Consider the following 15,652-nt stretch of genomic DNA (forward strand, 5'->3'; position numbering starts at 1 on the left):
ACAGAAAGTTGTTGAGGCCAATTCACTAAATATATTCAAAAAGGAGTTAGATGTCGTCCTTACTACTAGGGGGATCAAGGGGTATGGCGAGAAAGCAGGAATGGGGTACTGAAGTTGCATGTTCAGCCATGAACTCATTGAATGGCGGTGCAGGCTCGAAGGGCCGAATGGCCTACTCCTGCACCCATTTTCTATGTTTCTATCATATTGTTCCAAAGGAATTTGCAAGCCTATGGGTTAAAGACTGCAGTGCCAGCTAAATGGGGCCATATTTTATCAAACATGATGCATCAGACATGATCATCAGCAATAATCAGACATGATGCATCAATGAAAATAAACACAATGTCCATATGTACCACATGTACATGAAAATAAAAGGGTGATTCAGGTTTCCCCACTCAATCTAATGGAGGTTCCACAGAGTCAAAGCTCTCTTGTAGAGAATAAGCATTCTGACTTATTAGTGGTTAAGCATGCAATGTCATCTGTGGCCCAATGGGAAGTGAGAGGAAAAAGAAATATTTGCTGCTCTTAAATCTCTGCCCCACCTCACACTGGAAGCAGTCCTATACCATTATTGGGCGCTTCTGGCTAGAATTCAACATTGCCATGGTGGGTGTTGAAGCAGGAGAAGAAGCAGCAGAGCGTAGACTCAATTAATGTAAGTAAAGCACTCACCACCTCAACGTATTGTAGATTTGAATCATTTTGGTAGGTTATGCATCTGAAAGCTTATTATTGTCGTCACAACACTCACTTTGAGTTTTGCAAAACTCAAAACAGAGTGGCTGAAGACGCTGGAGCAGGCTGAGCTCACTCTCATTTCCCAACAACTTTATAAAAGCAAAATAAGGTGTTCCTGGGATGTGTGGCTCGAGCCAGCACCAGAGTTACTCACGTCAGTGGAACAAACACATAAGCAATGTCCTTCTGCACCTGCTTGGCTTCCTGTTGAGGGAGTCTGAACGCGACGGGATTGTACACCAAACAACAGTATGAATCATCTCAGCTAGGAATCCAACTGAGTTTAATTAAAATCGCACAGGAAAATTGATTTACAAAAAAAGATAAATGATAGCTGATCTCATCATCTGCAGCCAGGAGTTCAACAAAACCCAGAACCTGGTCTGTCAGCACGGAAACAAAATGCAACAATTCAATTCTCATATACAGTAGAAATGGAAATTTTAGCATTACAAAGATTACTCAAGGATATGCTTCCCTATCACACGACTTTTAGTTAGTAGAGAAAGAGTACTTCTGGTAGAAATTCAGTCACTTATTTGGCAACCTGGGGATCTTTTAGAACTTCCTTTGAATGTAAAAGACATCTTCGGCAGCAGGGAGCTGCGGCTTGGTGTTTGCCTCCTCACTTGCTCATTCGCTGCTTGGTGTCCGGTCTACCACGAGCTGAAGTTGCCAAAGCCGGTGATCCCTTTGGTTTTCTTGCTGCTGCTGGTGGAGGGGCTGCTGTCCTGATCCCCAGCCACTCGTTTTCTGGCACAGGAAAGAGAAAGGATGTGAAAATAGAAAGAAGGGGACAACTGGGGAGGAGAACAAAATATAAACAGGGCAGCTGCAGCAGAACCTGTGAGCCTTGATTTTAAAATTCTCATCCTTGTTTTCAAATCCCTCCACGGCCTCGCCCCTCTCTGTATCTCTGTAACCTCCTCCAGCCCCACAATCCTCTGAGATCTCTGTGCTCCTGCAATTCTGGCCTCATATGCATCCCAAATTTTCATCACTGCACTATTGGCGGCTGTGACTTCAGCTGACTAGGCCCTAAGCTCCGGAATTCCCTCCCTAAACCTCTCTGGCTCTCTCCCCTCCTTAAAGAAGTTCCTTAAAACCTATCTCATGTCATTCGGTGTCAAATTTTGGTTAATAACGCTCCTGTGAAGCACCATGGGATGTTTTACTACATTAAAACGATACAAATACAAGTTGTCATTGATTGGTCAAGTCATAATATAATCACATGTCTGTGGATAAAGTGGCCTGAATTTTAATCTGGAGGTGGGTAGAGACCAAGGGAGGGGGAGGGGGGGCTGAAATGCGGTTGGGAAACCCAGCATTCCATCTGGTCCTGTCTTTACATTTGGTTAACATTTTGAATCTCTGTTTTCCACCCACAGCTAGCCAGACGGAGAGGCTGACTGGCTGTGGGGCAGTTATGCCTGCATCACCAGGCCACGAAGAAGTGGGAAGGAGGGATTGGGAGTGGGGTCGGAAGACCGGGGGGGCGGGGGGGAAAATCAAGGGCCGGAAAGCTGGAGGCCAGGAAAAGATCGGAAAGTTGGGGGTGGGGTCCGATCGCAGGGGATTGGCGAGGCAGGAACGTTGGATCCAGCAGATACGTGGAAAGGCACTTACCTCCTGGATCCAGCAATCTTCACCTCCCTTTAGCTCGCGGGTTCCCTGAGATCTGGGAAATCCGTCCGCCGTTAAATTTAAAATGGTGGATCACCAAGAGGCATGCAGCCTCATTATAATAGTTAAACTGCCAACCCTCCTCCTACGAGTGGATTGGCTACCCAACCCTCCCTTCCCAGCTTCGTTAAAACCAGAAGTGGACAGGTTGGAAGCAGGTTGGGGTTGTGATTCAGATTTCTAACTCTTTAACCTCCCACCAGATTCCAATCCACCCATTTTTTGGGGTTAAAATTCCCCCAATAAGGCATGAATCATGTCTCTAGGACGTTATTTTTTTCTGCAACAAATAACACATCTAAAAAATGAGGGTGAATGGCGAGGGAACCGAGGCTCCACCTCAAGTTGAAGGATCAGTGCTTTTCATCTCGGGCAGCGTATGGGGAAGGAAATGGCAGGAAAACACTTCCGGCTGGTCAGTCGAAGTAACAAAACCAGTGGGTATTACCACACTGAGCCTGCTCTTCTGGTTGAAGGAAGGAGAGGGACACACAGGTGGGCAAACCGGGAAGTGAAAGTTGTGAAAAACAAAATGGAAATTGAAAAGTGGTTGCAATATCACAGTAAAGCACATAACAAAGTAGGGTCCTTAACAGCCAAGATGAACGAGTCCTTGCTGTGCAATTGTAGGTGACCTACAAGATTTCAGGGCTAGTGATACTGAGATCTCAGAGTATCCATCACAGAGGTGGCAAATGAACTCAGACCATCCCATCTGCTGTCCTATCAGAAAACGACGGAAACACACGCAGGCCAGTCAGCAGCAAGTCATGATGTTTTAGTGTGTACCTTTCATCAGCACCATTTGAATGAGGGGTATACACCCAGGCTGTCATAACTTGTCTTTTCTCTTTATAGATACTGACTGACCTGTTGTGCATTTTCAGATTTCTAGCATTTGCCATTTTTCTTTTTTTCTTTATACCTTTCATCAGTTTATTAGGGAGGAGTGTTCGTGGCTATGGAGTAAGTAGCATCTTCAGTCATTCGCCTTGTCCTGTCTCATATCGGCAGAATCTCCGCTAAAGAATGTGGGGAAAAAAATCTATCGAGAAGACAGGTGGACAAAAATTCCCCCAGAAATATCAAAACAAAATGAAAATAAATGTTTTTTGTTAATATATAAAATGTAAGGAGCTGGGAGGATCAGACAGTAAGTGTGGCGATCTCAAACTGCCATCAATACACCTCGGTGATCTGGATGACACATGCTTTCCCTGCTGTTAAGATGATTGCCTCATTTCCCTGAATCCTGCTGCATTTGATGTGAAGGTTTTAGAGTTTTCATGTGTTTTGAGAATGGAGAACCTCACTTACTTAGCTCCCATGTTGATGTATTTTCCAACACCTTGTCGGTAGGTTTTTGGAGCTGCATTTGAACTGCTTTTAGGTACAATTGGCTTTGCTTTGGCCTTTTCTTCCTCCTCCTCGATCCGAGCTTTCTCCCTTTCTGCTGCAATCTGACAATAGAGAAACAGTTGGTAATGAAACTTTCACACTATACACAATACTTTCCCCCTGCGTACATCCGACTCCACAGGACAATGATCTCATCCTGTAATATCCAACTGCATGGGGTCCAACTGCATGGGGTGATGCTCTCATCCTGCAGTAACTCGGACTACACAGGGTGATGTCCTAAACCTCTAACCAGCCTGACTGTAACGGTGATACACTTGGCTGTAGGTATCCTGTGCTGAAATCAATGGAAATTAGTTGGGTTAGTTCAGATGGCTAATTTGGATTTATCTGGATTCACTGTGGAACTTAACCAAAACCATTCCTCAGTTAGAAAGTGTGCTGGATCATGTGCGTGACTTTTATGCTAGTCAGTCATTTCTGGCCAAACCAGTTCTAGGTTAAAAAAGCTCTACAAAAGGGACAGGCTCCTTTTGATTGATGCAGTTTAAAAGTATTTGGCAAACATATTTTCTTTGGTTTATAAACATACAATGAGACGACATGAATTGCATCTGTGTGATGAGGAAAAATAATGGTGCTTTTCTCCTTCTTGTTATGGAACAGTCTGCCAAACTCTTTCATAAATATCAGGCCCTTCATGCAGTAGGTGCTGATGACATCACTGGAAGAAATGTCTATAAGAAATGGAAATAAAAGCAGGAGTAGGTCATCCGGCCCCTTGAGCCTGCTCCGCCATTTAATACGATCATGGCTGATCTGATCATGGACTCAGCTCCACTTCCCTGCCTGCTTCCTATAACCTCTTATCGGTGAAGAAACTGTCTATCTCTGTCTTAAATTTATTCAATGTCCCAGTTTCCACAGCTCTCTGAGGCAGCGAATTCCACAGATTTACAACCCTGAGAGAAGAAATTCCTCCTCATCTCAGTTTTAAATGGGCAGCCCCTTATTCTAAGATCATGCCCTCTAGTTCTAGTCTCCCCCATCAGTGGAAACATCCTCTCTGCATTCACCTTGTCAAGCCCCCTCATAATCTTCTATGTTTCAATCAGTCCGACAGTGATAAAGAACTAATGAGCAGATATTGCCATCAACGCAGAGTGCTTCAATTGCGCAGACCAATTTAGCTCTCTACACTTACAGCCTCAGAAACAGTCAGACAACTCCCCCAGAAAGGTCACTACCACTCACTGTTTCGATGAAAGCACAATAAAAATCCAGAGGTGTTTAAGTGTATGACAAGTGTTATTCAGCATTTGAAAGATGGGGTCTAATGTGGGTAGCTCCTCTTCAAAACAAGTATTAGTACACAATAGAAAGGCCTCAGCTAACTATTCGGAAGGAAGGAGGTGACTGGAAGGGCCTGGACTTAGGATTGGGTTTCAGCGTCCAATGTCTTCCAGATGTGTGCAGAGATCTGAAATCTACACTGAGGGTACTTTTAATTTGTGAAAGAGGATCAGCCATGGGGGGGGGGGGGTGTGGGGGTGGTCAGGGCTTTAATGCCACGTACTGTCCCCTTCTTATGCCTGCCATCTAAAATATTCCTATTAGTTGTAATTTACAGTACTCCAAAACAGTGCTGTGTTTGTCTCCACAACAGTGACTGCGCTTCAAAAATAATCCACTGAATGCCATTTGCTTTGGGATGTCCTGAGGATGTGATAAGGTGTTGTATAAATATAGGTTATTTATTTCTTTACTGTATACGGCCCCGAGAGTGCTGACATTTTAGATCAGGTTTTGTTCCTGGGACGCAATCAGCTGCCTTGTGCCATGGACTCGGTCAGTGAGTGACACCACTGATGTCGCAGAATGCAGAGCCATCAGTCTGTTCCTCGCCCAGTTCTGGCTGAGTTCTGCTGTGCAAGAGTGAAGGAGGAGTGTCAAATGTCTGCTCTGTTACATCTCTATTGATGCACTGAGGAGCACAAAGTCCAATTCTGGGCCTGAGCGAGGGCTTGTGTCCTTGCAGGGCACGTGATTCAGACAAGGAGATCCCATTACAGTATAATCTAGACAGACGAGATCAATGTTCCATTATGGGCAGGCTACACTCACAGGGTTCAATGTCCTATCATTCATACAAGATAAAATAATGTGTCTGTTGTGCTTTTGCACCGTTAGGTCCAAGCTATGGCAGGGTTCAAGTGGAAGATGTCTGATCACATAACTCCATCTCATTCCATGTACTTACTAAAACATCTGCTTCTTCAAAAGGATCCACAAACACTGCTGTCCTCTCAATTTTGATCTCTTCCTGGGGAGAGAAAAAAAAATTCAGCTGCTGCCAAAGTGGACACTAAATGAACTATGTTGCAGTTTGACATCTCGGCCTCTGGGAATCAGCATACACACAAGCAGGTACATATGCAGCCATGGAACTCGACCCAAATTCTCAGGAGCCCATCAATTCAACGGGTAGTAAAGCCTGGTGTACAATTCCAACTGATAATATATTTAAATTATATCTATTTATAGTTAAGTATCAGAATTAAAAATTCATTTGAACTTCTTTCACTGGTGAATAATGCTCTACTGGGCAAGGGCTCTTTCTGATCACAACCAAAGCTTCAATTACAGAAAATAAAATCACCAATCACAAATACAGTATAGTGTTGAAATAGGTGAGAGGGTTCATCCTCAGCATGGGAACGCTGTTCCCTGAGGAGTGAAGGGGCAGGAGACAGGCACATCTGTCGATGCATTGTCTACGGATGAGGTTATCCTTCTGCACAATTGCTTTGGCAGAGGAATGCCGCGTGGCACAGAGGAGGGAAGGGGGAATAATCATAAAAAAGCTGGTGTGATAGAAAGCTTGGGAGGCAAACCCAGAATCACATTCCAGCATCAACTACATCAGCTGGAATAAAGCCAACCCAATCTGCAGCTGTACATTATGTGGCAGAAACGGGGGAAAGCACAAATACAGTCACAAATACTGTGCAATTATTAGAATAGGTTTACCTTTGGCAGGTCGGACTTCACATCACTCTCTACATTCTCCATGGCTGTCAAGGTCTCAAAACCACCAACCACTCTGAAATTCAAACAAAAGAAAATTAACACACCAACTATCGTGTAACCAGCGCATACATTGTACTGCAGGGTTCACAGGTACTTGGGGGAAAACAAACCTGCAAGAAAATGTAACAGGCCCTAGATATTCAGGTAAATATGGACTCACTTCTGCTTTCTTGCAAGATTTTATAATTCTGTGAGCATCAATCCGCAAGTTGACAAACTTAAAAGTCTGATAAATTAATCCAATTCTGGCTAACAGCCATTTGCAACATATGAGCAGGTCCCTGTACAGTACTTCGTCCATGAAGCTCAGAGCTCCAAAGGGACTCAACGGATACAGCTCCTGGTAATCAGTAGACTGTGTAAGAAGCCATCATTGCCAATGGGTAATGGGACAGAACCAGGCTGTCACAGGAATCCAGCCTATTCAAATTCTGAACGGGGAGTAATACATGAGTGATCACTGGGATCGCGCCATTTCCTGAGAGGAAGTTACCCAGTCTGCCTTCCTTCATCCTCACACTGCTGGATGATGCGAGATTCTGCGAATTACTGTATGTTTGTTGTTCGTGAGAGTCAACGCGTTCAGAATTTATTCTGCACCGTGCACAAAAAATCTCCAAGAAGTTTTGATTGACTTTGATGTGTTTTGCAGACAGTCCTGACAGGGATCAGCGATGTCAATTGTGTACATCTGCATTCGTTTGTAAAATACAAACTTGGGTTCAAGTGTGAGTTTTGGTGAGTCTGTCCCTTTGACCAGAAACTAAACGGGACCAGCCACATAAAACGCCGTGACTACCAGAGCAGGTCAGAGGCAAGTGGCTCACCTCCTGACTCCCCAAAGTCTCTCCACCACCTACAAGGCACAAGTCAGAGGTGTGATGGAATACTCTCTACTTGCCTGGATGGGTACAGCCATAATAACACAAGAAGCTCGACACCATCCAGGACTTGACTGGCACACATCCACCACCTTAAACACTCACTCCATCATCCAACACTGGAGCAACCATGGCTGCAGTGCCTCTATCTACATGATGCACTGCAGCAACTCGACAGCACCTCCCACACCTGTGGCCTCCACCATCGAGGAGGATAAGGGCAGCACGTGCATGGAAACACAGTCACTTCCATGTTCCCCTCCAAGTCATACACCAACAAACGCATTTACATCCCCGTTCCTTTAAGAATGCTGCATTAAAATCCTGGAACTCCCTATCTAACAGCACTGTGGACACACCTTGACCACATGGAATGTAGTGGCACACCACCACCTTCTCAGGACAATTAGAGATGGGCAATAAATGCCTTGCTAGCGATGCTCACATCCTGAGAATGAATAAAAACATCTGTACATATCCTTTACAATGCTTCACTGACCCAACAAAACTGCTCCATCAGGCACGTTCATAATTAGTTGCCACTCTTGCATAATTCAAAAAATATATTTCCATTAGGAAAGGATAAATTCTAGCTTTTAGTAACATCATTTTGTCATTGATAGCAACTCATGGTAGTTTTCGAATGCTTACTTACATTTTTCTACAAGGTAGGAAGATTATTTTGCATAAAGACTTAATAGCTGCCACACTTTGAAACATGTTTGATATGAATTAAAGATAAAGGTCAAAAATAAATAAAAGATGCAACAGCTGTTGAGACCGTTCTAACTATTTTACTGCAATCACTGAATTTCCCCCTCAGTCCTGACAATGGCGCTGCTCCGGGGGAGAAGGGCATGGACAAATCCAAATCTGTAAAAGCACAATCTAAGTTAGGTTGAGGACCTTTGAGGAGTAAAGCCTTTGATTGGCATGTGAATACTCAGCTCTTCCTACACCACCATCCATTCCACAGCCCAGGGTGTAAAGAATCAACCCAGTCCCCAGCAAAGTCTTCAGCTGATTACCAATATATGAGAGCAGTAGTCGGAGTCACATTCTGCAGGTAACTACCTGGCTTCCATTGGTTGTCACCTCTTTTCAATGGCCTGATGAGTTATGAAACTGTGTGTGCAAGAGGTTGTGGTATTACTGAGTTGATCTCCACCCTTTCCCCAGTAACCTTCAGTCTTTCACTCATGTGTTATATTGGTATAGTTGCTATGTGCATCCTTCCCTGAAATCACCGGTGTGGCTGGCAGCTATGATCCCTCCTCAAACAAACTGCATGCCTATGACATTGTGATTTGATTGAAACTTGTCACACTGTCTATCTCTCTCTCCGTTTGTTCCCTTCAGTGTCATGCACTCCTCCATAGATAAACTGGGTAAATGGGACACAGATGTCTCTAGTAATTCCCAACAACACCTCACTTAACTAACATTGACAATGGCCTGGATTTTGAGGTAGGAATAATAGTGAGGCTCAGTGCTCAACGTTATTAAAAAATAAATCGGACAGCAATGTCTGGCGTCCGCACATGAGCAGTTAAACGCGGAAATCTGGACGTTGCTGTCCGAGCTGCCATGCTCCTTCACAAGCTTCGCTATACCAGTACCTCGGCGATAGACTTGGCATTGAAACACATCACAGTGTGAAGTTGGTGTACCTGCCCACTCAATACCCACTAAACATGCCTGAAAAAGCTAGGGCTTGTTTATTCAAGTGCAAGTGAATTTTTAATGGTGTGCTAAGTCTTAATTATTACCAAACAGCATCTCTGGCACTGAAAATTTACTTTTACAAGTGTGGAGTCACATTCCTTCAGATTTTAATTACTGTTCAAGATCTTACAAAAATTTAAAAACATTTTAAAATTACGGCAGAGTGGCCGTCAAGAGCGGGGCGTAAGTGGGGACGGGGCGGAGTAGCCGAGGCTGTCAGTCATCAGCGGCGCGCTAGCATGTCACGTTTCTCCCCTTCGGTTAAAGGGGAGGGTTGCTGCAAACTCTGCAGGGTTTCGGCTGGGCCAGCAGCCTGGCACCCAAGACTGTCAGACCGACCTGGCAGTCGGATGACAAAAAAAAAATTATATGGCAGCCGTGGTAGTGCACCCTCCCCTTTAAGGGTGGCCGAGCCGTCAAGCTACAGAGAGTGTACCAACAGCAAAAGCTGTCAAGGGGCACTGACCGCAATTTCAGCCCCATAGATTTTACTGATGGGATGTTCAGTTGTACAGAAATGAAGAAATGGGCAAGATTCTGTTGTAGCCTTTGATCGGCAGGCTAATATTTAGCATTCCATGTGATCTGCAGGAGTGGTTCTGACTGCCTAAGGGAGTCAGAGAGAAATTTTCCAGAGTATTTTTTCCCCTATTGGCCCTGTTTTTTTCCTCTCCCAGGAGGTTACATGGCTGCGAGGGCGGGGGAGGAGCGAGGGAGGGCTTAGTCATGATGCTCTGGCCGCATGGCGTGGGCAGGCTTGATGGACCAGCTGGTATTCTTCCTGTCCGTCAATTGTGTACATTCGTAAGGGAAATGGAAGATGTTGGATATTTCTGGAAGTTTCTGAAAGAATCTCTTCAGAGGACAATTGGTCAAACTCAAGCCAGCACGATGTTTCTATTTGGCTGTCCTCTCAACCAGTAGTTACCTACTGGGCAATGACCACAACCCCGATTTGGGAAAATCAAACCAGTGAGTTATTGTCTTGTAATGTCTGAATGTGATTCAAATCAGGCCAGGTTAAGACCAAAGACTGCGATGTGGCTTTGAATATTAGCAACCGTAAAGAGTAGGGGAGCTCTCCCTGATGTCCTGGCCGATATTTATCCCTCAGTTTACATCACTAAAACAGATTATCTGGTCATTATCACATTGCTGTTTATGGGAGCTTCCTGTGTTTCCTACATTACAATAGTGACTACACTCCAAAAGTACTTCATTGTCTGTAAAGCGCTTTGAAATGTTCAGTGGTCGTGAAAGGTGCTATATAAATCCAAGTTTTTCTTTCTATAAACCTGGTTGGGCAAGGGTTTAGGATGCAGCAACTTAAATCTTACAAATAGGAATTGCATCACAATCCTAAACATTAACTAGAATGTCGGCTGTGGCTCAGTGGGCAGCACTCTCGTCTCTGGGTCAGAAGGTTGTGAGTTCAAGTCCCCACAAAAATCTAGGCCGACACTCCAGTGCTGTACTGAGGGAGCACTGCACGGTCGGAGATGTCATCTTTCGGATGAAATGTTAAACCTAGGCCCTGTCTGTTCTCTCAAGTGGACGTAAAGGAAACCATGGGCTCAATTTTCCCCAGTGATTTGCGCCCTTTTTTTTGGAGCAGGCTGCTTTTTCTGGCCTAACTTAAAAATCCACAGTTTCCCCAATCAAGTTGCCCCAGCGTAACTCAATTAGCTACGTTTTTTTAAGGTAACTTTCCTTTTCATCCAAAGGGGGCGTAACCAGCCACCTCCGCCAATTCTGGCCATTTAGTGAACTTTGGCCAGCTGGTAGTTACTCCATTTCTGCTAAGGCCAGCGTACGTGGCCTCTCGAGAAAACTCTTGCGGAGAGTTAAAGAAATCAGTGCAGGTAAGTAAATCGGAGGCCATTTGGCCTGGGCTAGAGGTGGGAAGCGGAGGCCACAGCGGACTGGGAAGGTATGCACTCGGGGACCACAGCGGAGCGAGACTGGCAATCACTCGGGGCCACAGCGGGCCGGGAAGGTACTCACTCGGGGTCACAGCAGACCGGAAAGGCACTCACTCGGGGGCCACAGCGGGCTGAGAAGGCACGCACTCGGGGACCGGAGAGGGTCGCAGACACAACTTGCTCTTGAAAAATGGCCGATTGCCAACTCGGAGCTCTACTGCACATGCGCGGCCATTTCAGCGATGTCAAGAACGTGAGTTTTTTTTCCGGCTGTGTTTTTCGGCGCAGACTGCAGGCTCCACCTCCCTCCCCCCCCCCCCCCCCCCCCCACTGCGTGGCTCCGGATTACAGCAGAAACATCGGGGAAAGTTTGAACATATTTTTCTGGCGCATTTCTGGACCTAAATAAGCAATATGCCAGAAAACGGGCTTGGGAAAATTGAGCACTATTGGGAAGAAGAGCAGGGCAGTTATTCCTGGTGTCCAAATTTTATTCCTCAATCAACATAACAAAAACAGATTATCTGGTCAGTTTGTGGGAGCTTGTTGTGTTTCCTACATTACAACACTGACTACAGTTCAAAAGTACTTCATTGGCTGTAAAGCGCTTTGAGATGTCCGGGGATTGTGAAAGGCGCTATAGAAATACATGTCTTTACTTGTGTGGCTCACTTTATGTCTGTTCCATTTTTTATGCTTTTAAAAGTATCAGCTTCAGACAGGAAGCTTAGCAGAGACTGAGTACACTGATTGGAAGGTAGCTCACGTAGTTCCCATTTTCAAAAATGGGGACAAATCAGAGCCAGTTAAATAACAAAACAGTAAACTATTTTACAGGCACATCAATAAAATAAGGAAGGCTGGGATGGGAATAGGGCCATTAAGGGATAGACAGGATAATACATAGGTAACGGTGGAGAGATGGCAGAAATATTAAATCATTATTTTGCTTCAGTATTTACCAGGGAGATAGAACAGGTGGACATTACATTGGATGATGAGATTAGAAATTAGATAAGTGCATTTAAATTTAAAAAGGGGATATATTAAATAAACTAATCAAGCTCAAAGAGGACAAAACCCCTGGTCCGGATGGATTGCACCCACGCATTTAAAAATAATCTAGGGAACAGATAGAAAAGGCTTTACTATACATGTTTAGTAATTCGTTAGAAAAAGGTGTAGTGCCAGAGGACTGGCGGATAGCTAAGGTAATAGCTATATTTAAGAAAGGGGACAGAACATATACAGATAATTATAGACTAGCAGCTTAACATCGGTGGTAGTAAAAATAATATAATCCCTGCTAAAGGAAAAAATAGAAGAACATCAGTCATTGAAAGTTGGCATGCAGGTACATCAGGCAGTGAAGAAGGCAGCAAATGGTATGTTGGCCTTCATAGCTAGGGGATTTGAGTATAGGAGCAGGGAGGTGTTAATGTAGTTGTACAGGGCCTTGGTGAGGCCTCACCTGGAATATTGTGTTCAGTTTTGGTCTCCTAACCTGAGGAAGTACGTTCTTGCTATAGAGGGAATGCAGCGAAGGTTCACCAGACTGATTCCCGGGATGGCAGGACTGACATACGAGGAGAGACTGGATTGTCTGGGCCTGTATTCACTTGAGTTTAGAAGGATGAGAGGGAATCTCATAGAAACATAAAAAATTCTGATGGGACTGGACAGGTTAGATGCAGGAAGAATGTTCCCAATGTTGGGGAAGTCCAGAACCAGGGGACACAGTCTAAGGATAAGGGGTAAGCCATTTAGGACTGAGATGAGGAGAAACTTCTTCACTCAGAGTTGGTAACCTGTGGAATTGCCTACTGCAGAGAGTTGTTGATGCCAGTTCATTGGATATATTCAAGAGGGAGCTAGATATGGCCCTTATGGCTAAAGGGATCAAGGGGTATGGAGAGAAAGCAGGAAAGGGGTACTGAGGTGAATGATCTGCCATGATCTTATTTAATGGTGGTGCAGGCTCGAAGGGCTGAACGGCCTACTCCTGCACCTATTTTTCTATGTTTTCAATGTTTTTCTATGAGTTCGCAAAGCAGTGATGACATAGATTGAGGGGAGGGGGCTACTTGCTGAGAGAATTCTACCTCCTACTTATCATTACATGACGTCATGACAAGGTACATTTGACATAAAATGCCTGCTGTCTCTAACCTGCAATTTTAAAGCATAAAACATAGGAATAAGGCATGTCCAAGACCTGTCTCAGCAAGTGTATCCACAAATATCGCCCGGCATAATAGGATTACATGCAATTCAGATGAGGACGATTTCTTTTTAGACTCAACAGCACTGATCATGGAAATGGTGTGGAAATGTTGCAGATCACACCACCTCATCAGTACCGCTTTGAACGGCAGCATTAAAATCACTGCCGTACTTTTCACACATATTTACTTCAAGTATCTAAGACATCATAAGTGTTGGATGGGTAGAACAGGCATCACCACAAAACAAATCATTGCAACTGACTATAAAATACAGCCCCTCGAAGTAGAGCAATGAGTTCTCCCAGTGTTCTGACCAACATTTACCCCTCAACCAACAACACTGAAAACAGATTAACCAGTCATTCGGTTGGTATTGTGGGATCATGCTGTGCGCAATAAGGGATGTTATGTTTACCTACGTACAGTGACTACACTTCAAAAGTAATCCACTGGTTGTAAAATACTTTGGGTCGTCCTGAGGACATGAAAGACACTCTCTCTCTATATATATATATATGTATACACACACGGGTATGTAGGTTCAATGGCTGGTACCCCTGTGCATACTGTCGATTGTAGTAGCAGTATGACCATCTGAGGTTTTTCGTGTTTTAGGTACAAGCTTAGGTCCCTAAATTTAGTACTGCATGGAGCTCCCATGTCTTTTCCTGGAGTAGAAGTCCCATTCTCTCCATCTCGGGGTCAACTCCATCATCCACTGGTTGGTATTTTGTCTCCCTTAGCCGAGGACACTGCAACTATGTTAGGATCCTAGAAATGATACAATCCAATTTGCCTGTGGAAGCCTGGTGGCATTCTTATGAAATGCTAAAAGTCATCGATCTCGTTTGCGAGTCCAAGGCGTGAATCGCTGCCTCCTGCTGTAGAGCAACAGCTTGAATTTGATCCTCAACAAGAGGCAGCAACTGACTGAAAAAAATCCCACTTAATGATCATTTAAGGGAAAAGTGGATAAATAATTAAAGCAAATGAAAATACAGCACCAAGGGGATAGTGGGATTATTTCGGATTGTTCTAGAAATGAGCGGGCAGAGGAGGTCTTAATGGCCTCCTTGTGCTGCGAAATTCTTTGCGTTTTAAAAAGGCAATGCTGCACCCTACAGTGACATTAACATATTTCTCTCCTCCTCACAAGTGAGCCCAATCTTGTTCTCATCTAACATCCACACAGATGCATTTTGCAGCAGGGGTAACAGGACAGTAATCAGGAGTGGGAACACGAGCTCATTTTCTACTGCTTAGCTCAAGGACTAGTTGGATAGCTTTTTCAAAAGGTTGACGCAGGCATGATGGGCTGAATGGCCACCTCTGTGCTGCAATATTCTATGATTCTAAGACACAGCTCTTGCAATATGCATAGTGCAAGCCAAAGGCCGCTTTGAAACTAAAACTGTAGTCTTAATCGAGCCCTTCTGGTTGTGTGAAAGATGTTGCCCCAATGTATTTTGTTGCTTTCCCTCACTGGAGAGCAAGAGAACCATTAGACTGACGTAGACGAATACTGGCGTAGTTCATCAGTGCACGAGGCAGGAGGGCGGATAGATCGATTTGATGTGGTGAGACTTTTACTCAATGACGAAGTGTGAGTGAACCCGAATGTCACTGAAGTTTGACAGACTTCAATTTGAAGCCAGCACACCACAGTGGAAAAACCTCACACAACGGAACCATCACTCTCATTGAAGTGGAATGTTAGCCATTTTCAGATGTCAAATTACTTTGCGAAAGGAAAGCCATGGGAACACACAGGGTGAATGTAGGGAGTCTTGAAATACCACATGTTTGAACACAGCAGTATTTAAATGGATGTCTGGTGAAGACCAGGAAACAGCTTCATTGAAACTTTCCAACGTAGTACATTTGTAGTTAGTAATGAATGAGGCACAAAGAAGAACTTTCATTTTTATAATGGGACCTCGGTTTAACGTCTCATCCAAAAGACGGCACCTTCAAAGGTGAAAGGCTGGTCAGCACCCTGTGCACTGCAGCCCTCGGT

General features: G+C 44.4%; 1 protein-coding gene across 3 annotated transcripts in view; it reads right to left on the minus strand.

Annotated features, from left to right (window-relative positions):
* Positions 1 to 997: 997 nt before the first annotated feature.
* Positions 998 to 15,652, minus strand: part of ppil2 (peptidylprolyl isomerase (cyclophilin)-like 2) — a 371,889-nt gene continuing 357,234 nt past the window's right edge. For all 3 annotated transcript variants that reach the window (XM_070887580.1, XM_070887579.1, XM_070887581.1), the window contains 4 exons: positions 6,823 to 6,895; positions 6,053 to 6,115; positions 3,751 to 3,893; positions 998 to 1,500 (listed from right to left, as the gene is read on the minus strand). In XM_070887580.1, coding sequence (XP_070743681.1) covers positions 1,404 to 1,500; positions 3,751 to 3,893; positions 6,053 to 6,115; positions 6,823 to 6,895 — 376 coding nt within the window. In that variant the 3' untranslated portion in view covers positions 998 to 1,403. The remainder of the gene's footprint in view (positions 1,501 to 3,750; positions 3,894 to 6,052; positions 6,116 to 6,822; positions 6,896 to 15,652) is intronic.

This window comes from Pristiophorus japonicus, chromosome 8, assembly GCF_044704955.1.
Source record: "Pristiophorus japonicus isolate sPriJap1 chromosome 8, sPriJap1.hap1, whole genome shotgun sequence".
Classification (NCBI taxonomy): Eukaryota; Metazoa; Chordata; class Chondrichthyes; family Pristiophoridae; genus Pristiophorus; species Pristiophorus japonicus.